At 37.5% G+C, this 26759-nt stretch overlaps 1 protein-coding gene across 10 annotated transcripts in view; it reads left to right on the top strand.

Annotated features, from left to right (window-relative positions):
• Positions 1 to 26759, top strand: part of LOC123515165 (protein similar-like) — a 352568-nt gene that overhangs the window by 301618 nt on the left and 24191 nt on the right. For 6 of the 10 annotated variants that reach the window (XM_045273663.1, XM_045273664.1, XM_045273656.1 and 3 more), the window contains exons 8-15: positions 827 to 1049; positions 4254 to 4398; positions 5127 to 5415; positions 5893 to 6043; positions 6394 to 6504; positions 6895 to 7037; positions 7511 to 7734; positions 8927 to 9474. In XM_045273663.1, the coding sequence (XP_045129598.1) occupies positions 827 to 1049; positions 4254 to 4398; positions 5127 to 5415; positions 5893 to 6043; positions 6394 to 6504; positions 6895 to 7037; positions 7511 to 7734; positions 8927 to 9474 (1834 nt within the window). Of the gene's footprint in view, positions 1 to 826; positions 1050 to 4253; positions 4399 to 5126; positions 5416 to 5880; positions 6044 to 6393; positions 6505 to 6894; positions 7038 to 7510; positions 7735 to 8926; positions 9475 to 26759 lie in introns of all 10 variants that reach the window. The other 4 variants (XM_045273658.1, XM_045273665.1, XM_045273659.1 and 1 more) reach the window with 2 other exon arrangements.

Consider the following 26759-nt stretch of genomic DNA (forward strand, 5'->3'; position numbering starts at 1 on the left):
GCATTTCGTCCGTCCTTCCAGCGATATCTACAAAAATGTTCCCAGTCTTCTTTAACGTACATACTGTATAAGGGATCCTCCCACCCATTCCCCTATCGCCCCCATCCCCGGTATCCCTCCCACACCTACGCGCCACGCCACACCACACCACGCAGAGCCCCTACCATGTATGCAGCGAAATTATTCTGTCATGTTCAGGGCACCATTAAGACGCATCCCAAGGGCGGCGTTGTGCATTGCAAGTATCCTTTTTGGTGATTCGGAGAGAGAGAGAGAGAGAGAGAACAAGTTATAAAAGACTTACATGTATCAGCTGATTTCATAAACTCATGCTTACAAAATTATGCAGAATGTATTGTACATCTTTTATGTATTCTTTTACACATGAAAAGAATAACCAAATTACATAATATTGATTTTATCCACAAGTTCATTGAAAAGTGGTATAAATAAAAAAAAAATAAAAAAAAGTTCATGCTTTTAAGAACTTCAATCTTATTGATACTTATATATGAAGCCACTTATAATGTTACATTCTGAAAGTGATCACATGTTTTCAATTCCTATATCCGGATTTTAGCACCTTACCTTTCATATCTTGTCTTCCAACTCTACTCTCCTAACTTTTCTTTTTTTACTTTTGCCTCTGAGTTCTTACAGTGACAATCTGAATGGGAGACACTGCACTGAAATTCTAGCACTGTAGAATTCTTTTTTTTTTCTCTCTCTTTTAATAAGAAGAGAAATATTCTTGTTTCTTTGCACCAGACATTTAGCTCTTGCCCAAAAAATTGTCTTTGACCTTTCTTCCTTTCCTGTTTTACAGTGAAGTTGAGTCCAGTGGGGAGATTCTGTCTGAGTTCCAGCTGATGTGTAGGAGCAACAGCAACAACAGTACCAATAACAACAAGGAAGAAGAGATTGCCAACACCAGCACCAAACCAAATCTGAAGTCTCCCTCAGTGAATGCAGCAGCTCCCTCCCCTGTGGTGCAAGGCCTTCCCACTCCACCCTATTCACCAGCTCCCAAGCCCACCACACTCCAGAAGGTAGTCATGAAAAATATGTGTGTGTGTGTGTATTTACCTAATTGTATTTACCTAATTGTAACATACGGGAAAGGAGCTATGCTCGTACTGTCCCGTCTCCATATCTACTAATGTCCAGCTTTTTCTTAAAATCATGAATATTCCTTGCGTTGACCACTTCCACGTCTAAACTATTCCATGCTTCCACCCTTCTATGAGGGAAGCTATATTTTTTCACATCTCTCCTATAAGTGGCCATTTTTAGTTTTTTCCCATGCCCTCTCGACATTCTTTCATTCCACATACACAGATCTTCCCTATCCATTTTTTCCATGCCAATCATCACTCTGTATATTGCTATCAGGTTCTCTTCTGTTTTCCAGGGTCGGAAGTTGCATTCTGTTCAGTCTGTCTTCATAAGTCAAATCTCTTAAGTCAGGCACCATTTTTGTTGCAGCCCTCTGTACTTTCTCTAGTTTCCTTATGTGTTTCTTTAAGTTCGAGCCCACTGTATTGTTGCATATTCAAGCCTCGGTCTTATCATTGCAGTAATTATTTTCTTCATCATTTCTTCATCTAAATATACGAACGCCACTCTTATGTTCCTCAATAAGTTCAATACTTCTCCAATTATTTTGTTTATATGTCTCTCTGGCGATAGGTCATTGGTAATTGTCACCCCAAGGTCTTTTTCTTCATGACTGGTTTTATGTCTTCATTTCCTATCTTGTACATACTCCTGATTCTTCTTTCACTCTTGCCAAACTCTAATTTCTTGCATTTTGTCGTGTTGAACTCCATTTGCCATGTACAGCTCCATTTCCATATTCTGTCCAAGTCTTCCTGGAGTAGTTCGCAATCTTTGTCACATCTCACTTTTCTTAACAATTTTGCATCGTCTGCAAATAGGCTCACATAACTGGACACCCCATCCACCATGTCATTTATGTAGACCGCAAACATTACTGGTGCCAACACTGATCCCTGTGGAACTCCACTCTCCACCAAGCCCCATTCTGATGGTCTGTCCTTAATTATTGTTCTCATTTCTCTTCCTACCAAAAGTCTTCCATCCATTTTAGTAAACTGCCATGCACTCCTCCTACCATTTCAAGTTTCCAGATCAGTCTCCGTGTGGTACCTTATCAAAGGCCTTTTTTAAATCCAGATATATTCCATCAGCCCAACCATCTCTTTCCTGTATTACATCTATCACCCTCGAATAGTAACATATCAGGTTTGTCGTGCATGAACGCCTTTTCTAAAACCAAATTGACACTCACAAAGTATGTCATTTTTCTCCAAGAAGTCTGTCCATCTATTCTTCACCACCCTCTCACACATCTTAGCTACCACACTTGTAAGTGACACTGGTCTATAGTTCAATGGGTCTCTCTTGTTACCTGATTTATAAATTGGGACAATGTTAGCTCTTTTCCAGTCTTGGGGCACTACACCTTCCCTTAATGAGGCATCAATTACTTCACAAACTTTTTCTGCCAGTTGCTCCCTGCATTCTCTTAAAATCCATCCTGATACCCCATCAGGTCCCACAGCTTTTCTCACTTCTAAACTCCCCATCATATTCTTGATCTCCTCCACAGTTACTTGAAACTCCTTCATAATCCCTTTCTGTTCCATTACCAGTGGTTTGTCAAAAGCAGTCTCCTTTGTGAATACCTTCCGAAAGCATCCATTCATAGCCTCTGCCATTTCCTGGGATCCTCACTGCATACTCCATTTACTTCTAAACTTTCAATACTTTCTCTATTTTTGATGTTGTTGTTCACATGTCTGTAAAAAAGCCTTGGTTGGTCTTTACATTTATCAATTATATCCTTTTCTTGTTTCTTTCTTTCTTCTCTTCTAATCAACACATATTCATTTCTTGCTCTTTTGTAACTTTCCCACTGCTTAATCCGTCTTTTCCTTCTCCACCTCTTCCATGCATCCTCTTTTCTTGTTCTAGCCTTTTCACATCTATCGTTAAACCAGTCCTGCTTTCCAACTTCTCTATGTTGTCTTATTGGTACAAATTTTTTCTCACCTTCTTTGTATATTTTTATAAATTCCTTCCACTTTTCATTTGCTCCTTAGCACTCTTGAATTTCATCCAATTTGTCTCTTGAAAGAATTTCTTTAGGTTTCCAAAATCTGTCTTGGCATAATTCCATCTTCCCACTTTATATTCTTCATTTCTTCTAGATTTCTCTTCATCTATCACCTTGAACTCCAAAACTGCATGATCACTCTTTGCTAAAGGGCACTCCACCCTCATCTCCTCAATGACCATTGGCTCTGTACTAAAGACCAAGTCCAGTCTTGACGATGCTCCCTCTCCTCCAAACCTAGTATCTTCTTTGACCCACTGAGTTAACACATTTTCCATTGCCAGTGTCAATAGTGTATTTCCCCATGTTGTCTCTGATCCTTCCATTGACCAGTCCTCCCAACACACCTCTTTACAATTAAAATCTCCCATCATTATAGTTCGTTCACAGCCACCCAACATTTCTTCCAGACATGTTCCTGTATCACTTATCATTTCTTCATATTCCTGTACTGACCATGCATTTGTCTTAGGTGGTACGTACACCACTATGTAGTGCCTCTTTTTCCTTCATTAGTTTCTGCTCTGATCTTTAGCACTTCTGCCTTTCCCATACCTTCTTTCACTTGATCCACCTTTATATCTTTTTTAACCAGCAACATCACTCCTCCTCCCATCTTACCTACTCTATTTCTTTTCCAAACATTATATTTCCCTTCTCCAACCATCATCAGGTCTTCTCCCTCTCTCAGTTTTGTTTCAGTAAGACCCAGAATATCTGGGTTCTTATCCCTCAAGTAATCGTTGAGTTCTAAAATCCCCGATATCACTCCATTTATGTTGGAATACATTACATTCCGCTGTGTGTGTGTGTGTGTGTGTGTGTGTGTGTGTGTGTGTGTGTACATTCAATAGCATATGTTAAAAGAAACCTGAAATTATTTACACCACACCATAAAAAGCAAATGAGACAAGGTATGAAAGATACAATAATAATGATGATCAACTTCATTCCTCATAGAATAGTTCAATTATTCAATACATAGAACAGAGAAAAAAATCAATGTTTTAAGTGATCTTAATTCCCAAATGTTTCCATCCAAATTGGTTATACATCAAGTAGTACTGTTGGCATTCCATTTACTGCATTCTAATGCTGAATTTGTTTGGGTTAGGTTGAAAGTGTTACTCCTCGTAGTACTCCCACTCTACTGCCACCACCACCCCCTGTTGCCAGCACCTTCAAGATCTTTGTGCCACGGACAGAGGACATGAACAAAGGCTTCCTTACCTTCAATGACAATGATCCACACTCCACAGGTAATACCAAAGTTTTATCAGTATCTTTTGTTGCAAATTTTAGGTACAGTCAACTCTCGGCTATCGCGACTTCAGCTATCACGTTTTATTGTTATCACGCACCCATGAAAAGCTGCTAAAATTTCATTATCACGACCTCAGATGCCTGCTATCGCATGCCCAGCCATGACCTACTATCGCTGATCGTAAGGCAGCGGCACCTGGCAGGTAAATAAAGAAAAGAAAGAACTTAACTTACGCGCAGAAACTTGAAATAGTGAAGTACATAGACAGTGGTGAGACGAAGAGAAGTGTTGGGAAAATGTTTGGGATAAATGAATCGACTGTACGAGGAATTTACAGTAAATACAATGAGCTGATGTAATTTTTTTTTTTTTTTTTTTTTTTTTTATATAACCTTGACATGTTTTAATTGGTACCAATGGATTATACAGTAATTTAAAAAAAGGTAAAAATGAGGGATATTAGGAGTAAAATTTGTGGTCGCGGCACCAATAACAATTTTCGCCATTAGTTGTTCAATTCCATCGCTTTTATGGCGGCTATTTTGGCCCCAATTGGGCGCGATAGCCGAGGGTTAAGTGTACATATTTTCTTAATTATAATATTATATTCTTGAATTTAGAGAGATTATCTTTACTTTTGCCATTGTATTTGATGATGCTTTTGATTTTAGCTTCATACATGCACTGTTATTTAATGTTCAATGATGTTTTGTGTTACTCCAGTGCTGAAGGACGAGCCAGACGACCTGACTCACCTTGCTCCCTCAGTGGGCGACACCTACGTTCCTCTGCCAACACTGATATCCGACCTGGAGGGGGACTCATGTATGCCCCAAGATGTTTCATCATTCATCATAGACGATATGTTAACCCTGGATTACCCAGTGCCAGTTGTGAACACTGATGCTGTAATACAAAGCCCAAGTACAGACAAAACTGAAGATCAAAGCTTGACTCCCAAGTACTTATATGAAGAAAACTCGACACAAGAAGGAGTAAAGTGTGTGAACAAGTGAGTTAAATTTGTTACATTTAATGGTATGTATACTCTCTCTCTCTCTCTCTCTTTCTCTCTCTCTCTCTCTCTCTCTCTCTCTCTCTCTCTCTCTCTCTCTCTCTCTCTCTCTCTCTCTCTCTCTCTCTCTCTCTCTCTCTCTCTCTCTCTCTCTCTCTCTCTCTCTCTCTCTCTCTCTCTCTCTCTCTCTCTCTCTCCCTGTTGGCTTTTTATTGGCTGTTAGCTTATTTTGGGAAGCTCCATTCCATAAGTTTTCATGTTTGTTAAAGCATCATTTGTTGCCTCCATGTACATTACTGACTAGCTCTTTTTTCCTTGATGTTTTCTTTTGAGTAACTAAAGATTATAGTGGTACCTGCATATATTAGGGTCTACAACTCTCCAGTAAAATTTTTCACATAAGTTCTTTGTGTATTTACTTTGAACACTGTATGAATATCTTCCTCCTTCTTTCCTTTCTTGGTGTGAGTACAGCTTAAGTGGTGGAAGGCTGTTGCTGAACAGGAGCCGGTGCAACACTCCCTCACCAGACTGTAGGAGTGTACATTCTGGTGGACTGGGAACACCAGAGCCTCCAAAACCTTTGCTAAGTGAAGCTGCTCTTCAGCCCATCAAAAAGCAGTCGGTATGTCTTGTTTTGCTTCAGAAAAATCATGTCTTCAGCATTGCTCATTGAATCTGTTTTCAAATACCTAGTTTGTCAGACACCCTGATGATCTTCCCTTGTACATATTTGTGTAACTTTTTGCTTAGTACAGATTAATGTATTGATTTTGTTTTCCATCAACAAACATGTTTATATAGATATTAGCATACTAGATTGCAAATCCATTCACAAAAGCAGATGAGAGATGCAAACTTGTTATTATGATTTATGAAACAAATGATACTATTTTCCTATCCCCTTATTCATAATTCCAATTTGATTTTTTTTTTTTTTTTTTTTTTTTTTTTTTCTTCCTTTCTTTTCTAAAGATTTCATTTGCAAGTAGTCATCCCAGAAGCACCACAGAGTCTCTCTTCATGCAGCTCGATGAAAGCAATTCAGGAGGCTCCTCAGAGCTCTTTGGTAAACTTGACCTTAAGGTAAGCAAGCATGTGGCAAAAGATTTAGGGTGGCAAGAAAATGGTACTAGTATATATTTGGTTTTATTCCTTTAATCACAAATATTGTTTTTTCCTTGAATTATACAATTAGACTGCACTTAAATGCAAATATCAAGGCTTTTCACACCTTACCTTTCATTATGGTTTAATTTCCACACTTTTATATTTTTATTGGATCCATATATGCATACTGATTTATTGGTAAACAATATTTTGAAGATTTTAGCCCTTTTATTATGAAAAATAATGCTTCAAGTTTTTCAATGGTGCATTATTGTCCCACTGTTGCAGCCTATTTCAGCTACAAAAGATACATGATAAAGAAATGAAAAGTTATTTATCATGAACATTTTACCCTTTTACTTTCAGTTTGAGAACCAAAGCATGGACTCTGATGAATTTGAGATGAGAGCACCATACATTCCTCAAAGCAATGATCTGCTGTTATTGTTGGACCATGATCTCCTTTCAACAGCTGAGCCAGATATAGCCATCTCTCCTAAAGGCCTCAGGTTAGTAATGTGTTAAGTTTATATTTTCCTGCATTTTGACTTTAATTATTGTACACTGAAAGGATCATAAGCAATAGAGTTAGAGAATCATTGTAATTGTTGCAACAAGAAATCAAAATGAATGGCTTTCCCTGTCATCAACAATTATCAAAAGGCGTGTTCTGCACTAGTATTCTCTCTCTCTCTCTCTCTCTCTCTCTCTCTCTCTCTCTCTCTCTCTCTCTCTCTCTCTCTCTCTCTCAGACTTCTCTTTGTATCAAGTAGGCCATTCCAATGATTCCAATGGTTTTGGTTTCAAACTTTCCTTTTATAGTATTTATTTATTTTCACTTTTTTATTATTTTTGTTTATTTATTTATTTTTATATTTATTTTTTTATTTATATTTATTTTTATTTTTTTATTTTTTTTTTTTTTTTTATTATTATTATTATTATTGTTATTATTTATTTTTATTATTTTTTTTCTTTTCAGGGATGTAAACTTGTCAATCAGTAGTGATAAAGAGGACTCTAGTTTGGCTCAGCTTCTACAAGACACAGACCCAAATATTGATGAGAACAGTCCAGGAAGGAATATCCAGCTTGACCACTCTCCTGGAGCACCAAGAAGCCAGTATCAGCAAAGCAAGTTCTTGGATGGTGGTGGGAACTTTGTTGATCCAAACAAAGTGCTGCCAGGACACTTTGCTGGCAAAGGCATGTTGATATCATTTTTTGTCTATTAGAAAGTTCCAGTAATCCAGTGGAGCTCCACAAAAACCTTTATTTTCTCGATATGTTCTAAATTGATATAGTATGTAAAGTGACACCTCGGTTTTTTTTTTTTTTTTTTTTTTTTTTTTTTTTTTTTTTTCCCCTCTCTCTCTCTCTCTCTCTCTGTTACGTCCTATAGCACCTGTAGGCACACTTGAAGAGTGTATGGGAAGCACTGTTGCAGCTTCCACTCATTAGTGGCACAGGCAATTTTATTTATAGTGGTACCCATATTAGGGCCCATTTCACCACCCAAGTGCATCTGGTGTAACCACTTAGAACCTGGGTATCATGGTGACATGTAAATAACTTTAAACCATTCGACATCCTCACTCCATTCCAGATCCTAAGACTTGTGCAAACAGGACATATACCAAACAAATTTTTTCCATGAGTAATAATTGGACAGAATTCATCTGTTTTCATGGAGAAAAATCCTTTTGAACAGTATTAGCATATTATACAGTGCAATGATGGTGTTGTTTAGATATTTGAACACTGCTTAATACTACAAAAAAATATATATTTGATGGCATATGAGAGAGACAGGCATATTAAATGCCTCTAATCCCTCTATTTTAGGAAAGTATATTAACTTTTTTATAAGCATGTAATGTTTAAAGCAAGCTAGCAGTACATTTGATCATAAATTAAGCAATCCTAACAACAAAAATATCTTACATGGTTGCAGTAATAAAACAGAAGTAGTGACTTCGTCTTGGAAGCAAGGCAAAGCAAGCAAGAACACAACTAACAGTTATTGATATGTTAACGACACACTTGGCATGTCACTGAATAGGTCCCATGTTTTCATTTTTACATTTCCTTACATCATGTTATGGTATAGGATGGTGGTGTAAATCTTTGGGTTTACAGCAAAGGAAAAATAAAAATTAAATCTACAGGAGCTCTTAGTCCTACTCAAAGATCAGTCACTATGAGCTCTTTCTAGTGAAAAGTAGCTTGCTGGATTACAATGCCAGCATAAGACTGTGGGTAGATAACACACACATATAGAATCATAATTTTACTTTGTAAAAATTCTTTTGAAGTGCATTTCAGAATTCTTAGCAGCTTAGTTAAATTTTGAAAAATCCAGAGATCATTATTAATTTTCTTAATTTATGGTGATCAGATGAATTGGACACCTTGGGAAGTGATCCCCAGCCATTGGACCCACCACCAGTTATGGTTCAAGAACCAGTAGAGCCGCCACCTCCCCTGTTGGGCATAGACTCGCTCCATACATCAGGACAGGTGAAGCGAGGTCACTCTCCACTTTCTTCACCTACACTCCACAAAAAGCTGTGTTCATCCAAATATCATCAGCCACAACACAAGTTTCATGAACAAAATCAAGATGCAGTGAGTCCACAACAAAATGAGCAGCATGGGGGATTGGGCCTTTTCACTCCCATTGCACCCACCATGCAACAGTTATTGATCAGCAAGGACCCAATCACTGTGCGTGGAGGCCGGCCACCTGCTGGAGGTACCTCATCCCCCAGGAATTCACTCAATGACAAGAGTCACTCAGTACTCCGGAACCTACTGGTGAGTGGACGTGACGAGTCTGCCGGCTACTCTGTGTCTGCCCCGGCAAGCCCTGCTGGTACTCCTTCAGCAAGCTGCGCCACGTCCCCAGGCCCACACCCCCTGCGGGAGGAGGCCAAGGGGGTAAAGGTACAGGGATCACTGCACTGCCTTCCAAATTCAAGCCTAGTGTTTGTCATAAGTGGTTTGATTTGAGTACTATGTAGAACATTTAGCAAAATACATTTCGGGCTTTGTTTTGTTGAATTAGATTTATGAAGTAAATAATTTTGTATCATTAAGGGTGTTTTGTACTTCATTGCATGTATTCTTAGATTCAGAAACCATGTCAAAAGCACTTAATTTAAGCATGGCCATAGCATGTTTCTAATTATAATTAATTCAAGTCAAAAAAGCCACACTGACAGATCAGTGTTTTTTGTTCCCTAAAGAGAATGATGATGCTAAATGTTCTTCATTTACAATTTGTTTAATTTGTCACATATTTGTGTTGATAGGTGAGAGTAGCTGTAATGCTTGCTAATGATGGTGAGGCTACCTCCCACCACTCTCAGGACAGCAAATCATGAGTTGGTGCTTGCAGTGACCCTGTATTTTTTGTGTGCATTTTGCTTTTTCTGTTTGTTTTCCTTCTTTCTCATAGTAGAAGAGATTTTTCAGCACATCTTTGAAATTTGTTCTGGTATGCTTTTAAATTCATGTTTTTATTTTCTCTCTTTCTCTCCCGTAAGTGTCATGTCACCTTGGCTTTATGTTGTACTTTTTTATTGAATTAGAAAAGTTACAGGTATTTGATAGACTAAACCTTAGATTGAAACAGTTATACAGTAATGACCACTACTTTTTTTGTATGGTCATTTGTTTAATTTTGTCTAGTTGAAAGCTTCATCATCAGTGATTTAACTTGCGTCATTTTTCCCATTTGTCATCGAGCTGTAATATTTATTGTTGGTTACCTTACTCTCAAATACTGTTGGAGAGCTCGGCCTTCAGACACACAAACTTTCTCATTCTTTGGCTTGAGCAGAAACATTTTTGTCTTGAAAATGCAAATATCTCAGCCTGAAGTTCATCCTGCCTTAATCACTTCCATATATAAGAAATGGCACACACATAAATGCAGTGACCACTTTTGCCTTCTAAAATGTTTTTGAAATTTTTTAAGCATACTTCAAGAATTTCATGTTTGAGAGCTCCCTTAGGTATGATTAATTTTCAAAGTATGCACTTGACTAATAATGTGCCTGTTTAAATTTATCTAGTATTCATGCATTTTTATTAACTTGTACTTTAACTTTTTTTATCTTATTTTTTTTTCAATAAACTTTGCTGCCTATCCTAGTGAACCTAGTGAAGCACATTTTCTACAAAAAGTATTCACACACACACACACACACACACACACACACACACACACACACACACACACACACACACACACACACACACACACACACACACACACACACACATATAAGGAAGTTCTTTAATGAAATTGACTGGTCCGTGGTATACCAGGAAAGGGACATGCAATTGAAATACGATAAATTTATGGATTTGTATAACTCTGCTGTGAAAAAGTTTGTGCCATATCACAGAAAGAGGACTTTAAATAATAAACAGTGGTTTAATAGAAATTGTGAAGAAGCAAAAAAGAACAAAGAAAAGGCATGGAAGAAACTTAAGAAAAACAGTGATGTATTATCAAGGGAAGTCTACAAAACAGCAAGGAATAGATATGTTGAAGTAAGGAGAACAGCACAGAAGGAATATGAACAGAGGGTGGTGGAAAACTGTGATAGTGACCCAAAAATGTTTTACAAATTCATAAATGGAAAACTAAATAAAAGGGAGGCAATAGAAAAGGTAAAAATGGGAAGAAGTATATGAAGATGCTGGAGATATAGCTGAAATTTTGAACGACAACTTTTGCAAAGTGTTTACAAAGGAGGAGCATTTTATGGGAGGAAGGCCTACAGAAATAAAGCAAATGCAGGACATCATGGTTACTAAGGAAGATGTAAGGAAAATTATAAGCAATCTGGATATTAATAAATCAATGGGGCCTGATGGCATATCTGGGAGGTTGCTAAATGAATGTAAGGATCAATTGTTGAACCCGTATTTGATATTGTGGAAACCTCCATACAAACAGGATTAGTCCCGAAAGAGTGGAAAAGAGCTGACATTGTGCCTATATATAAGAATGGTAGTAGAATGGAACCGCTAAATTATAGACCAGTATCGTTGACTAGTATATTGTGCAAGGTATGTGAAGAAGTAATTAAAGCTAAGTGGAGTGAGTATCTAGAAAGTGAAAACATTCTGAGTGAAAGGCAGTTTGGTTTCAGAAAAGGAAGATCGTGCATATCCAATTTATTATGTTTTTATTCAAGAGTGACTGACATACTACAACATAGAGAGGGATGGGTGGATGCTATCTACCTGGACTTGAGAAAGGCCTTTGATAAAGTACCACACAATAGACTGATGTGGAAACTAAAGATGATTGGAGGAGTAAATGATAAACTAGCAAAATGGATGGAAAATTACTTAATGGGAAGAGAAATGAGAACAGTGGTGAGAGGAAGGAAGTCCGAGTGGAAGAAGGTAACCAGTGGAGTTCCACAAGGGTCAGTGCTGGGTCCCATCATGTTTTTGATTTATGTTAATGATATGCCAGTAGGAATTGACAGTTACATGAACATGTTTGCGGACGATACTAAAATTATGAGGAGAGTAAAGAATGTGGAAGATTGTAACAAGTTACAGGAAGATCTTGATAAAATATATGAGTGGAGTAAGGAGTGGCAGATGGAATTTAATATAGACAAGACCCATGTTATGAAAATGGGAAGAAGTAGATACAGACCAAACAGGGATTACAGGCTGGGTGATGAGAAAATTAAAGAGACCAATGAGGAGAAAGACTTAGGAGTAACGTGCAAAACACTTTGTCACCGGAGAAACACATTAACAAGATTTTTGGGAAAACATACAACATGCTTCAAAATATTGGCCTTGCATTCCACTACCTAGATGAAGGAATGATGAAGAAGATATTATGTACCTTAATAAGACCCCAGTTAGAATATGCAGCATGTGTCTGGTCACCGCATATGCAGAAAAATGTGAAGAAGGTGGAAAGGGTACAGAGGCTGGCAACAAGGATGGTACCAGGACTCAGGGAGTTAGACTATGAGGAAAGATTGAGGAAGCTGGGGCTGACCACATTAGAAGAGAGAAGAACAAGAGGAGACATGATAACTATGTATAAATTGGTGAATAAGATTAACATACTGGACAGAGAGTTGATAAAGGTGACCACAAGTAATCATCTCCGAGGGCATGGAAAAAAGCTAATAAAGGATATCTGTCTAAATGACGTGAGAAAATACAGTTTCCCGCATCGTAGCATTGATAAGTGGAATAAACTGAGCAGTGATGTCGTTGATGCGGTGTGTGTCAATCAGATGAAAGAGAGATATGACAGGAGTGGACAAGGAGACAGGTCACAGAGAGCTTAGCTCGGGCCCTGTAATACACAAATAGGTAAATACACACACTAATAACAATGTCTAAGTTAGTAAACCATATAGAAAAGATATACTGTATAACCTAGTATCACTGATGGAGGATAGAGGTAGGCAAACAAGAGGACACTCCAAGAAGATCAAGAAAAGTCAGTGTTCTAGAAACATTAAAAAGTTTAGTTTTCCACATAGGATGGTGGATATTTGGAACAGATCGAGTGAAGAGATTGTAGCAGCAGAAAGTGTGCACAAATTTAAGGAAAAGTTGGATAAATATAGATATGGAGACAGGTCGCTATGAGCCCCACTCGAACCCTGTAATATACAACTAGGTAAATGCACACACACACACACACAGAAATATAATGAAGGAGTGAAAAAATACATACCTATCTATAGAGTAAAGAAAAGCATACACGCTTGGTACAATGTCAGATGTATAAAAGCTAAAAAGGCAAAAGATAAAGCTTGGAAGAAACTCAAAAAGCAGAGAAATTGAAATAATAGACAGCAATATAAGGATGCAAGAAATTAATATATTAGAGTAAGGAGAGAGGAAGAAAGAAACTTTGAGAAAGATATGGTACAAAAAGCAAAGATGAACTCAAGCTTTTCTACAAATTTATAAATGATAAGATGAAGAATAAGGAAACAATAGAAAAAATAATTAAATGAGGGAAGACATGCCAAACAGCTAAGGAAATGAGTGAAATAATGAATGAGAGCTTCAAAATTGCATTCACTGAAGAAGAGAATTTTACAGAACCAAATAAGACATTGCGTTGCAGAGGATTGCTGGAAATCACAGTGCACAAAGAAGATATTGGAAGACTACTTGATAGTTTGGATGTCAGAAAAGAAATGGGGCCAGATGGTGTATCAGGCTGGACACTAAAGGAATGTAAAGAGCATCTGTTAGATCCAATTTGGGAAATGGTTACAAGTTCATTGAAAGAAGGGAGAGTACCATTAGAATAGAAGAGAGCCAACATAATCCCAATATTCAGAGGAGGAAAGTCAACTGAGCCATTAAATTACAGACCGGTGTCACTTACAAGTGTGGTGGGGAAGATATGTGAAATTGCTATCAAAGAAAATGGGTTAAATATTTGTAAGAACAAGTTATATTGTACAGACAATTTGGGTTCAAGACAGGAAGGCCATGTGTGTTGAACTTATTAATTTTCTACTCAAAAGTAATAGAAGGACTGGAGAGCAGTGATGGATGGGTGGACATGGTATACCTGGACATAAAAACATATAAAGATGATTAGGATGAGGCAGTGTGTGAAGGATAATGGAAAATGCAGTTTTCCACATAGAACAGTGGAGAAGTGGAATGCACTGAGTGATGAAGTTGTTACAGCACATAATGTGATCAGAGATACATACTCATCTTGGGGTAAAGAAGCAAGTGGAGTGCCACAAAGGTCAGTGTTAGCTCCCAATATATTCCAGGTATATGTAAATGACATATAAAATGGGGCAAACAGTTATATTAATCTGTTTGCTGATGATGCAAAATTGCTAAGAGTAATCAAAACCTGAGAGGACTATTTGCTGGTGCAGGAAGATATAAACAAGATCTACAAGTGGAGTAAGAGATGGAAATTAGATTTCTATGCCAAGAAATGTCATGTAATGGAATTAGGAAAGAGTAAGAAAAGACCGATATGGAACTAACTGATGGGAGAGGAACAAATAATGAAGATTTAAGAGGAAAAAGATCTCAGGGTGATTACACAGGAAAATTTTAATCCCGAAAAATACATTAGTAAGATATTTGGATTAGCATATAAAATGTTGACTAATATTAGAATGGCATTTCAATTCACGGACGAAGATATGATGAAAAAAATTATTACGAGCATGATACGTCCAAAGCTGGAATATGCAGCAGTGGTGTGGTCACCGAACTCTAAAAAAGATAAAAGAAGATTAGAACAGATCCATAAGATAGTTACAAAGATGGTGCTGGAACTAAATAACCTAACATATGAAGAAAGGCTGAAAGAAGTGGAACTGCCAACTTTACAAGACAGAAGAGAATGAGGAGACCTAATAACAGTGTATAAGATAGTAAATGGCATTGAAAAAATAGACAAGGAAAACCTGGCGCTGGTGACAGAAGAAGCTGGAAGGACAAGAGAACATATAAAGATGATTAGGATGAGGCAGTGTGTGAAGGATAATGGAAAATACAGTTTTCCACATAGAACAGTGGAGAAGTGGAATGCACTGAGTGATGAAGTTGTTACAGCACATAATGTGCATAACTTTAAAGAAAAATTGGATAAATGAAGACATGGAGACAGGACACTCGAATCCTCTACAATACTAGGTAAATACACACACACATACACTTTATCAAGATCAAGATCATAGGAGACAAACATCCACAACGTACTCCACTCCAATATTACTTCAAGTCATTAAGAATATCTTTTACCTAAAGTGTTAATTAAAGGTGAGAGCTGTGTTTTAGTGCTATCCCATCTAGGTGGCAGAGTTAAAATGTCAACAAGATGGAAAAAGGAGCAAGGATTAAAGTGAGAACCAGAATAGACAAGGGCGAGGAGTTTTTGTTTACACCCAGGGGTAGGGTGGAACTTGCTAGAAATGATTTCTCAGGCTTCAGACTGAAGGACGGGTATTATGACCACAACACCAGAGAGAGTTTATTGAGGAGGAGGGTCATATACCAGGAGGACCTAGTGAAAGACCTGATGGCTAGGCTCAAAACCAAATATGGAAAAGGACAATGAGATCATGAAGGCAAACAGAGAAGTGTTGAAGAAAAACTATGATGACCTGAAGAACAAAGTTTGTGCTAGTGAAAAGAAAATGGAAGATCATGTGAGGAAAATAAGTGAAGAGCAAAATTGTTTGAAGATGGAGCAGGATCAGCTGAAAGTCAGTTTTAAAAAGATTATAGAAGAATTGGCCAAGGAAAGGGAACAGGAGGTTGCCAAACCATTAGTAAAGGTAATTAAGGAAAAAAATTTTGATTAGGGATACTGTGGAAAAGAAAAAGTGTGTTGTTATCTTGGGATTAAAGGAAAAAGTTATGCCAATTAGACACAAATGAGAAGAACTTGAGAAAAAGCAGGCTGGAAAAGTAGTGATGGAGGTGAAGGATGATGAAGAGGAAGGCAAGATATTGAGTGAAGAAAATGAAGAAGTCTATACACTGAGGAAATACGAGGAGGGAAAAATACATCCATTAAAGATTAAAAGATTGCAAGCAGGAAATCCTAGCAGGGTCATGGAGGCTGGGAAGGAAAGAAGCGTATAAAAATGTATTGTTGAGACACAATCTAAATTAAGAAGAAAGAGCTAAACTCTGGCAGCTATGGGAAACAGCCGAGGAAAAAAACTTCAACAGAACAGCAGAGGAGAGGATGAGCAACTACTGGAAGGTCAAAGACATGTAACTGGAGAGAGAGCAAAAGGGAAATAAGTATCACTGTAGAAGAGGAAGAGTATTAAAAATCGCATACACAAACATAAATGATATTTTAAGGGCAAAAATAGAGCTGAATGATTATTTAAGAGAAAACAAGCCTGACATCGTGGGATTAACTGGGCCAAAATTGTATGGAGGACTTGAACCATTGGCTATTGGGGAAAATAGATACAATATATGTAAGAAAAAAAAAGAAACAAAATAAAAAAGGAGTGATGTTGCTTTAAAGAAAGAGCAGCAGGTAGATGAAATAACTTATGGAGAAGGGAGAGCTGAAGTGCTGCAAGCATGAGTAAGAATTCAAGGAGAAGGAAAAAGGAACTTTGCCTTTGTTTATGTCTCACCCGAAAGAAACTCATAGGAAAATGAAGATTATGAGAACATGCTTAATGATACCAGAAATGTTTACACAGACTAATTGAAAAGAGTAAAAAACATAACAGTGATGGGTGACCTTAATTGCAAGAAAATAGTTTGGGAAGACCTGACAACTGAGGAAGGAGAAACATCTTAGGATCATATACTACTGAATGAAGCAGTAGACAATATCCTAACTTTATGGGTGAATGACAGCACAAGGTATAAAGCAAATGAAGAACCATCACAATTGGACTTAGTATTTACTAAAAAAACATACTTGATAACTTGGAATATAAGAGTCCACTCAGTAAAAAGTGATCATGTATTACTTGAATTGAGACTGAAAGAAGGACTGGAAGCAATTAGGAACGAAGACTATAAAAATAGAATGTACAATTACAGAAAATCTAACTTTGCAGAATTAAGGAAATACTTTGAACAAGCAGACTGGACTGAATCTTATATATCAGAGAAAACTGAAGACAAGTGGAATATTTTAATGGAGAAGTATAATGAAGGAATAATGAAACATGTGCCAATCAAGAAAATAGACAAGCCTAGACACAAGAAGTGGTTTAACAAAAGATGTGAGTTAGCAAGGATGGAAAGAGAAAAAGCCTGGAACAAATGGAAAAGAAATAGAACACCAAATCATTGAAACGAGTATGTCAAGATTCGGAGAATGGAACAGAAAAACTACGAGAAGGATATAGTGGATAAATGTAAGGACCAGCCAAAAACTGCTTTACAAATATGTTGCACTATATGGCAAACTGAAAAACAAAGGAGAAATAAGCAAACTAAAATACAATAATGAAACCTATGAAGACCCAGAAGATATGGCGGGAGTGATGAATAACCTTAGAACAGAGAATGGAAAGAGAAGATCTAATAGCAGTGTATAGAGCAATAAATGGACTGGAAAAATTTGTTAGAAAAGACTTACTAATCTGGGACACCAGTGGCACAAAAGGAAATGGAAAGAAATTAAGAAAGGACAACTTTCCACAAAGATGTGTAGAGGTGTGGAACGGTATAGATAAGAGAGTCATTGAAGCAAGAACAATCAGTAAGCTCAAAGAAATGTTGGATTTTCATAGATATGGAGATGGGACAGCACGAACATAACGCTTTTCCTGTATGTTACAACTAGGCAAATGCACACACACATACTTGTAATCAGCTTTCCAAGCAGGTTGTGAGGTTACAACTTGTACCTGACTTCTTGTGCTGGATGAAAAGTGGCAATGCATGAAAAAAAAAGAAAAAAAAAAAACCTAAGGTGTCTACCCTACTGATAATTTGTGTCGCATCTCTCAAAGAGTTATTTTGCACCAGATTATAGTCATGGCCATGTTTATTATTTGAATTAAGGTTTTTGTTCTTGTTCAAGGTGCATTTTACCTTATTCATTCTTTTTTCTTTTATACAAGGATAATACCTTCTATTAAAAATCAATGATAAAGTTGAGATAGACATGAGAACTGAGGCTGAGATTCCTAGAATGTCACTAAGTCACTTCTGAGGTTTTCTTTTTTCAGTTTTAGAGACTTTGTAAGGCTTACAATGAAAGTTTATCAAATAATCATCTATCATTAGTGTGTTAGAAAATTATAAAGACTCATCAGTCATTGTTACTATTTTATTTCTCTATGCATAGTCCCTCACCATAACCTTGCATGCATTTGCTTAGTAATCAAACTATCAGAGGGTCTTTCAATTAACAGCTGGCATGAAGCAAAAGATCAAAACCAAAGTAAACTGTTCCTAGAGAGCAGACATGGCCTCACCTTCACATCTGTCCATTATACTATTGGTACAGCCTATTTGTCTTTTCCATTTTCTGTTTTATCTTACCTCACCTGGTCTTTTATAATTACAACAGGACAGCAACTGATGCAAAGTAGGTATTAAAGCATATTTATAGATTTCTTTCAGCTCAGGTTCTTATTCACATTGTTATGCAACAAAGAATTTCAGTAAAAATTAATATATTGGTCCGTTCTGTGAGGATGCAACCCTATTATGACACACACACACACACACACACACACACACACACACACACACACACACACACACACACACACACACACACACACACACACACAGATGGAGAAGGGTGGCTTAAAAGGAAGCACATTGAGATGGATAGAAAATCATTGGAGGGGGAGAGAAATAAGGACGGTAGTATAAGATATGGAGTCCAAATGGAGACCAATAGAAAGCGGAGTGCCACAGGGGTCAGTATTGGCACCAATACTTTTCCTCATTTATATTAACGACATGCCAGAAGGAGTGAACAGCTACATAAATCTGTTTGCAGATGATACGAAACTGTGCAGAGTTATAAAGCAAAAAGAGGATTGTGAAATACTGCAAGAAGACCTAAATAAGATCTGGGAATGGAGTAAAAAGTGGGAATTGGAATTCAATGTGAACACGGCCCGGTAGATCAGTGGTTAGAGCACTGGCTTCACAAGCCAGAGGACCGGGTTCGATTCCCCGGCCGGGTGGAGATATTTGGGTGTGTCTCCTTTCACGTGTAGCCCTGTTCACCTAGCAGTGAGTAGGTACGGGATGTAAATCGAGGAGTTGTGACCTTTTTGTCCCTGTGTGTGATGTGTGCCTGGTCTCAGACCTATCCGAAGATCGGAAATAATGACCTCTGAGCTCGTTCCGTAGGGTAATGTCTGGCTGTCTCGTCAGAGACTGCAGCAGATCAAACAGTGAATTACACACACACACACGCACGCCCGGTAGCTCAGTGGTTAGAGCACTGGCTTCACAAGCCAGAGGACCGGGATTCGATTCCCCGGCCGGGTGGAGATATTTGGGTGTGTCTCCTTTCACGTGTAGCCCCTATTCACCTAGCAGTGAGTAGGTACGTGATGTAAATCGAGGAGTTGTGACCTTGTTGTCCCGGTGTGTGGTGTGTGCCTGGTCTCAGGCCTATCCAAAGATCGGAAATAATGAGCTCTGAGCTCGTTCCGTAGGGTAACGTCTGGCTGTCTCGTCAGAGACTGCAGCAGATCAGTGAAATACACACACACACACACACACACACACACACACACACACACACGAGAGAGAGGGACAGGTTGACTGTATTTATTTGGATTTTAAAAAGGTGTTTGACAAAGTACCACATGCAAGATTACTATGGAAGTTGGAGAAGGGTGGCTTAAAAGGAAGCACATTGAGATGGATAGAAAATCATTGGAGGGGGAGAGAAATAAGGACGGTAGTTAAAGATATGAAGTCCAAATGGAGAGCAGTAGAAAGCGGAGTGCCACAGGGGTCAGTATTGGCACCAATACTTTTCCTCATTTATATTAACGACATGCCAGAAGGAGTGAACAGCTACATAAATCTGTTTGCAGATTATACGAAACTGTGCAGAGTTATAAAGCAAAAAGAGGATTGTGAAATACTGCAAGAAGACCTAAATAAGATCTGGAAATGGAGTAAAAAGTGGGAAATGGAATTCAATGGGAACAAAAGTTGTCATGGAAATGGGAAAGAGTGAAAGACGACCTGTGGGAATCTATAAGATGGGAGATGGAGTAGAACTGGAGAAAGTTAAAAAGGAAAAGGACTTAGGAGTGACGATGGAAGAAAACAATCAACCAGTAAGCCATATTGATAGAATTTTTAGAGAAACATATAATTTGCTAAGGAATACTGGAATAGCATTTCACTACATGGACAAAGAAATTATGAAGAAATTGATAAGTACTATAATAAGACCCAGATTGGAATATGCAGGAGTAGTGTGGACCCCTCATAAAAAGAAACACATAAGGAAATTGGAGAGACTACAAAAAATGGCTACAAGAATGATTCCAGAATTTGAAGGTATGACATATGAGAAGAGACTAAAGGCTATGGATCTACCAACCCTGGAACAAAGAAGAGAGAGAGGAGACCTGATACAAGTTTATAAATTGATCAACGGAATGGACCAAGTGGATAATGAGAAACTGATCCTGAGAGAAGAATATGACATCCGAAGCACAAGATCGCATAGTAAAAAGCTGAGAAAAGGAAAATGTCTGAGAGATGTTAAAAAATATAGTTTCCCACAAAGATGTATTGAGACGTGGAACAGTTTAAATGAAGAAGTAGTGTCTGCAACAAGTGTGCATACTTTTAAATTAAGATTGGATAAGTGTAGATATGGAGACGGGACCACACTAGCATAAAGCCCAGGCCCTGTAAAACTACAGCTCAGTGGTTAGAGCGCTGGCTTCACAAGCCAGAGGACCGGGGTTCGATTCCCCGGCCGGATGGAGATATTTGGGTGTGTCTCCTTTCACGTAGCCCTGTTCACCTAGCAGTGAGTAGGTACGGGATGTAAATCGAGGAGTTGTGACCTTTTTGTCCCGGTGTGTGGTGTGTGCTTGGTCTCAGGCCTATCCAAAGATCAGAAATAATGAGCTCTGAGCTCGCTCCATAGGGTAACGTCTGGCTGTCTCGTCAGAGACTGCAGCAGATCAAACAGTGAAACACACACACACATATTATGAGTGATTATGCAAATTATACACTTTTTGAGAGTAAACTTATCCACATAACACTAATTTCTTTGATGGAAACAATATACATAGTCATCAGCATTATGTATTAGTATTATCTACCATTCAGTCATGTCTCTTGCCTGACAGATGTATTAGTAAATTGCTCCCACAACTCTTAATTCTATGTTTTTGAAAATATACCACCTACATCACAGTAAAACTATTATGGAGCAGTAGATTCCAGGAAGGCAGAGTTTACCATTACAGCAATAAATCACGAACTCTGGATAAGTTTGGACTATTGTTCTCTCTTCCAAAAGATAATAAAGATAATTTATTAAAGCTTGTTATGTTTTACATAATAAAGCTGCCCTCCATTACCGGATGAGTGGGTGGGTCACATTTTTATTATTTTGTAAGTTATTTTCAGTTTTATTTTTAATTTTAACATTCTTCCACATAATTATCATAAATACTCTTAACTCCTCCTTTTTAACTCTTATTTTCCCAAATTTCAGAAGTTAAAATAAGGGCTGTAATATGCCTCAGTATTATAATTTTATGAATAATGCCCTATACTCAGCAGAATTTCAGAAGAAAAATATGTTAAAGACATAAAAGTAAAAATTTTTTATTCTTTCTGTTTGATAGAAAACATTTTTTGTTCAGTAACTAGGTGAATTAGTGCATGAAAATTAATAGTCAATGAAAAACAGTATAGGAAACTCACAATTCACTTGATCTCTAATGGAAACTGTTAGAACACAATAGAACAAGGTCCAGAGAGTTTAACTCTGTTCCCAGGATCTCATTTTCTCATTCTCATGGTTCATGTAGATACTATAACTGCTGGCATAATATATGTCATCCATATTCAGTCTTCTCAGTGTAGATATTACAGAAACATTCTCTAATCTTTTCAATTTTTTTAAGCCCATAACTAGGCAGTTTCTGACAGTAATATTAACCTCAACATGTGATTGCTTTTATTTGTACCAGTCCTAGTTTCATTATCATAATGTATGTTTCATCTCAAGATGAAGCCTGTTCATTGCAAAAATATAATAATTTTTCTGAGCTGCTTCTTATGTTATCTAGGAATATTACTGATACTATGGCTTTTCCTCCACTCATGGTAATAGAATTTATTTACACACTGTAGAAATTCATTTTTTATATCATTGTTTTCTATCTGTTTCTCCATTTTTCAACATTCAGGTACCACAAAAAGTATCCCCTTTAGCCCATAAATTCCCGTGAAAAGTCCACATGGTATAAAAAAAAGAAAAAATGAAATTCCTATCCACACCACTACTGCACCATTTGCATTAGTAAAATCACACAAAATTTTGTACTCAGCCAAGTGACAAGATTATCATATTCCAAATTTTCTCATATAAGCAAAATAAGAAATGGAATATATTTTTCACTGGACAGCATGGTGGTCATAAATTGAATGTTTGTGGCTTTATGCTTCATTTAATTTGTGCATTAGTTCTTGATCCAATGTACAGTTTAATTATCATATGCATATATCATTCAACTGGTCTTGCATATCCTCAACAGTATATACACTCAACCAAATGTCATCTTTGCATCAGCTAACATATAATGTAGTCGTTTTCATTCCATCATATATATATATATATATATATATATATATATATATATATATATATATATATATATATATATATATATATATATATATATATATATGAAAGATGAGATTTGCTTTTATTTTCATTCTCTTATCAATCATACATATAGAATCTTGAAATCTCTATTTTAATCATCAAGGAAAGTTAATTATATTTCTTGGTATTAAATTTGCTTTTCATTAAATCATAAATAATTGTTGTATGGAGGCAATAGACATCTCCCAAATTAATGATTACTCCCACTGAGATTTAAAGCTCTACATCAAAGGAGGGTACTGTTACCTTATCCTTAAAGCCAGCTTTGACCTCACTGAATGTTTTCCTTTGTGTCTCACAGTTTGTTCTGTAAAGACAACGCTCTTCCTTCACACAAAAGTACATGCACATAATTACACACACATGCGTGCGCACACACAAACACACACACACACACACACACACACACACACACACACACACACACACACACACACACACACACACACACACACACACACAGACTTCACAGGATTTCAAGGAATAATGGAGAAGAGCACTTATGTGAAGAAAATTCTGGAGTTGGAAGGTAAAATTGAAAAACTGTTTGAAAAGTATGGGGGCCTGGAAACGAGTTATGACAATGTAATGAAAGAGTGTGCCGATATGAAGAAGGAAAATGAAGCACTGAAAGAGGAAGTTAAGCTAATTAAAGTGAATTGCGAAAAATGTGGAGAATCTCTAGGAAAAGTGATAGAGAAGCAGGCTGAATGGAAAAAAAGTCAGGAAGTGGAAAGAAAGGAGGTAAATTACAAAGTTGCAAGTCTGGAAAAGGAAATCAAAGAGTCTGGGGAGAAAACTTTGGGCCTTGCTGAAATTATAGATCAACAGATCATAGAAGAGAAGATTGCTGAGAAAGTGGTGAAGGTTATTAAATCAAATGAGACATTGGTGAGGGAAACTGTAGACAAAAAGAGATGTGTGGTGATATTTGGTGTGGAGGAGGATAAGACACCGAGTAAAATGGAGAGAGAGAAAAACATAAAAAAGGTGATAAATAATATCATTAATGTGGTGCAGGAGGAGGGAAAAGACCTAGTACAAGAAATAGAGGACTTCCATAGAATTGGAAAGTTCACAAGAGAAGGTATGAGGCCAATAAGAATCCACAAAAGGATGTAGATGAATTGGTGGAGAAGTCATGGAGGCTAGCCCAGCAGGAAACAACAAGGAAGATTTGGTTGAGAAGAGATCTCGGTGAAAAGGAAAGAGAAATGTTAAACGAGTTGAGAAAGGAGGCTTTGAAAAAAAATGAAGAGAGGACAGAAGAGAAGAAAGAGTTTTTCTGGAGAATCTTGGATATGAGACTGAGGAAGTGGTTCATAACCCAGAAAAGTACAGCAAGAAAGGACTAAAGAAACTTACGTATGAGCGAATGTAATGTATTCCAACATAAATGGAGTGATATCGGGATTTTAGAACTCAACGATTACTTGAGGGACAAGAACCCAGATATTGTGGGTCTTACTGAAACAAAACTGAGAGAGGGAGAAGACCTGATGATGGTTGGAGAAGGAAATATAATGTTTGGAAAAGAAATAGAGTAGGTAAGATGGGAGGAGGAGTGATGTTGCTGGTTAAAAAGATATAAAGGTGGATCAAGTGAAAGAAGGTATGGGAAAGGCAGAAGTGCTAAAGATCAGAGCAGAAACTAATGAAGGAAAAAGAGGCACTACATAGTGGTGTACGTACCACCTAAGACAAATGCATGGTCAGTACAGGAATATGAAGAAATGATAAGTGATACAGGAACATGTCTGGAAGAAATGTTGGGTGGCTGTGAACGAACTATAATGATGGGAGATTTTAATTGTAAAGAGGTGTGTTGGGAGGACTGGTCAATGGAAGGATCAGAGACAACATGGGGAAATACACTATTGACACTGGCAATGGAAAATGTGTTAACTCAGTGGGTCAAAGAAGATACTAGGTTTGGAGGAGAGGGAGCATCGTCAAGACTGGACTTGGTCTTTAGTACAGAGCCAATGGTCATTGAGGAGATGAGGGTGGAGTGCCCTTTAGCAAAGAGTGATCATGCAGTTTTGGAGTTCAAGGTGATAGATGAAGAGAAATCTAGAAGAAATGAAGAATATAAAGTGGGAAGATGGAATTATGCCAAGACAGATTTTGGAAACCTAAAGAAATTCTTTCAAGAGACAAATTGGATGAAATTCAAGAGTGCTAAGGAGCAAATGAAAAGTGGAAGGAATTTATAAAAATATACAAAGAAGGTGAGAAAAATTTGTACCAATAAGACAACATAGAGAAGTTGGAAAGCAGGACTGGTTTAACGATAGATGTGAAAAGGCTAGAACAAGAAAAGAGGATGCATGGAAGAGGTGGAGAAGGAAAAGACGGATTAAGCAGTGGAAAGTTACAAAAGAGCAAGAAATGAATATGTGTTGATTAGAAGAGAAGAAAGAAAGAAACAAGAAAAGGATATAATTGATAAATGTAAAGACCAACCAAGGCTTTTTACAGACATGTGAACAACAACATCAAAAATAGAGAAAGTATTGAAAGTTTAGAAGTAAATGGAGTATGCAGTGAAGATCCCAGGAAATGGCAGAGGCTATGAATGGATGCTTTCGGAAGGTATTCACAAAGGAGACTGCTTTTGACAAACCACTGGTAATGGAACAGAAAGGGATTATGAAGGAGTTTCAAGTAACTGTGGAGGAGATCAAGAATATGATGGGGAGTTTAGAAGTGAGAAAAGCTGTGGGACCTGATGGGGTATCAGGATGGATTTTAAGAGAATGCAGGGAGCAATTGGCAGAAAAAGTTTGTGAAATAATTGATGCCTCATTAAGGGAAGGTGTAGTGCCCCAAGACTGGAAAAGAGCTAACATTGTCCCAATCTATAAATCAGGTAACAAGAGAGACCCATTGAACTATAGACCAGTGTCACTTACAAGTGTGGTAGCTAAGATGTGTGAGAGGGTGGTGAAGAATAGATGGACAGACTTCTTGGAGAAAAATGACATACTTTGTAAGTGTCAATTTGGTTTTAGAAAAGGGCGTTCATGCACGACAAACCTGATATGTTACTATTCGAGGGTGATAGATGTAATACAGGAAAGAGATGGTTGGGCTGATGGAATATATCTGGATTTAAAAAAGGCCTTTGATAAGGTACCACACCGGAGACTGATCTGGAAACTTGAAATGGTAGGAGGAGTGCATGGCAGTTTACTAAAATGGATGGAAGACTTTTGGTAGGAAGAGAAATGAGAACAATAATTAAGGACAGACCATCAGAATGGGGCTTGGTGGAGAGTGGAGTTCCACAGGGATCAGTGTTGGCACCAGTAATGTTCGCGGTCTACATAAATGACATGGTGGATGGGGTGTCCAGTTATGTGAGCCTATTTGCAGACGATGCAAAATTGTTAAGAAAAGTGAGATGTGACAAAGATTGCGAACTACTCCAGGAAGACTTGGACAGAATATGGAAATGGAGCTGTACATGGCAAATGGAGTTCAACACGACAAAATGCAAGAAAATAGAGTTTGGCAAGAGTGAAAGAAGAATCAGGAGTATGTACAAGATAGGAAATGAAGACATAAAACCAGTCATGAAGAAAAGACCTTGGGGTGACAATTACCAATGACCTATCGCCAGAGAGACATATAAACAAAATAATTGGAGAAGTATTGAACTTATTGAGGAACATAAGAGTGGCGTCAGATATTTAGATGAAGAAATGATGAAGAAAATAATTACTGCAATGATAAGACCGAGGCTTGAATATGCAACAATACAGTGGGCTCGAACTTAAAGAAACACATAAGGAAACTAGAGAAAGTACAGAGGGCTGCAACAAAATGGTGCCTG

This window comes from Portunus trituberculatus, chromosome 38 (genome assembly GCF_017591435.1).
Source record: "Portunus trituberculatus isolate SZX2019 chromosome 38, ASM1759143v1, whole genome shotgun sequence".
NCBI classification, from domain to species: Eukaryota; Metazoa; Arthropoda; class Malacostraca; order Decapoda; family Portunidae; genus Portunus; species Portunus trituberculatus.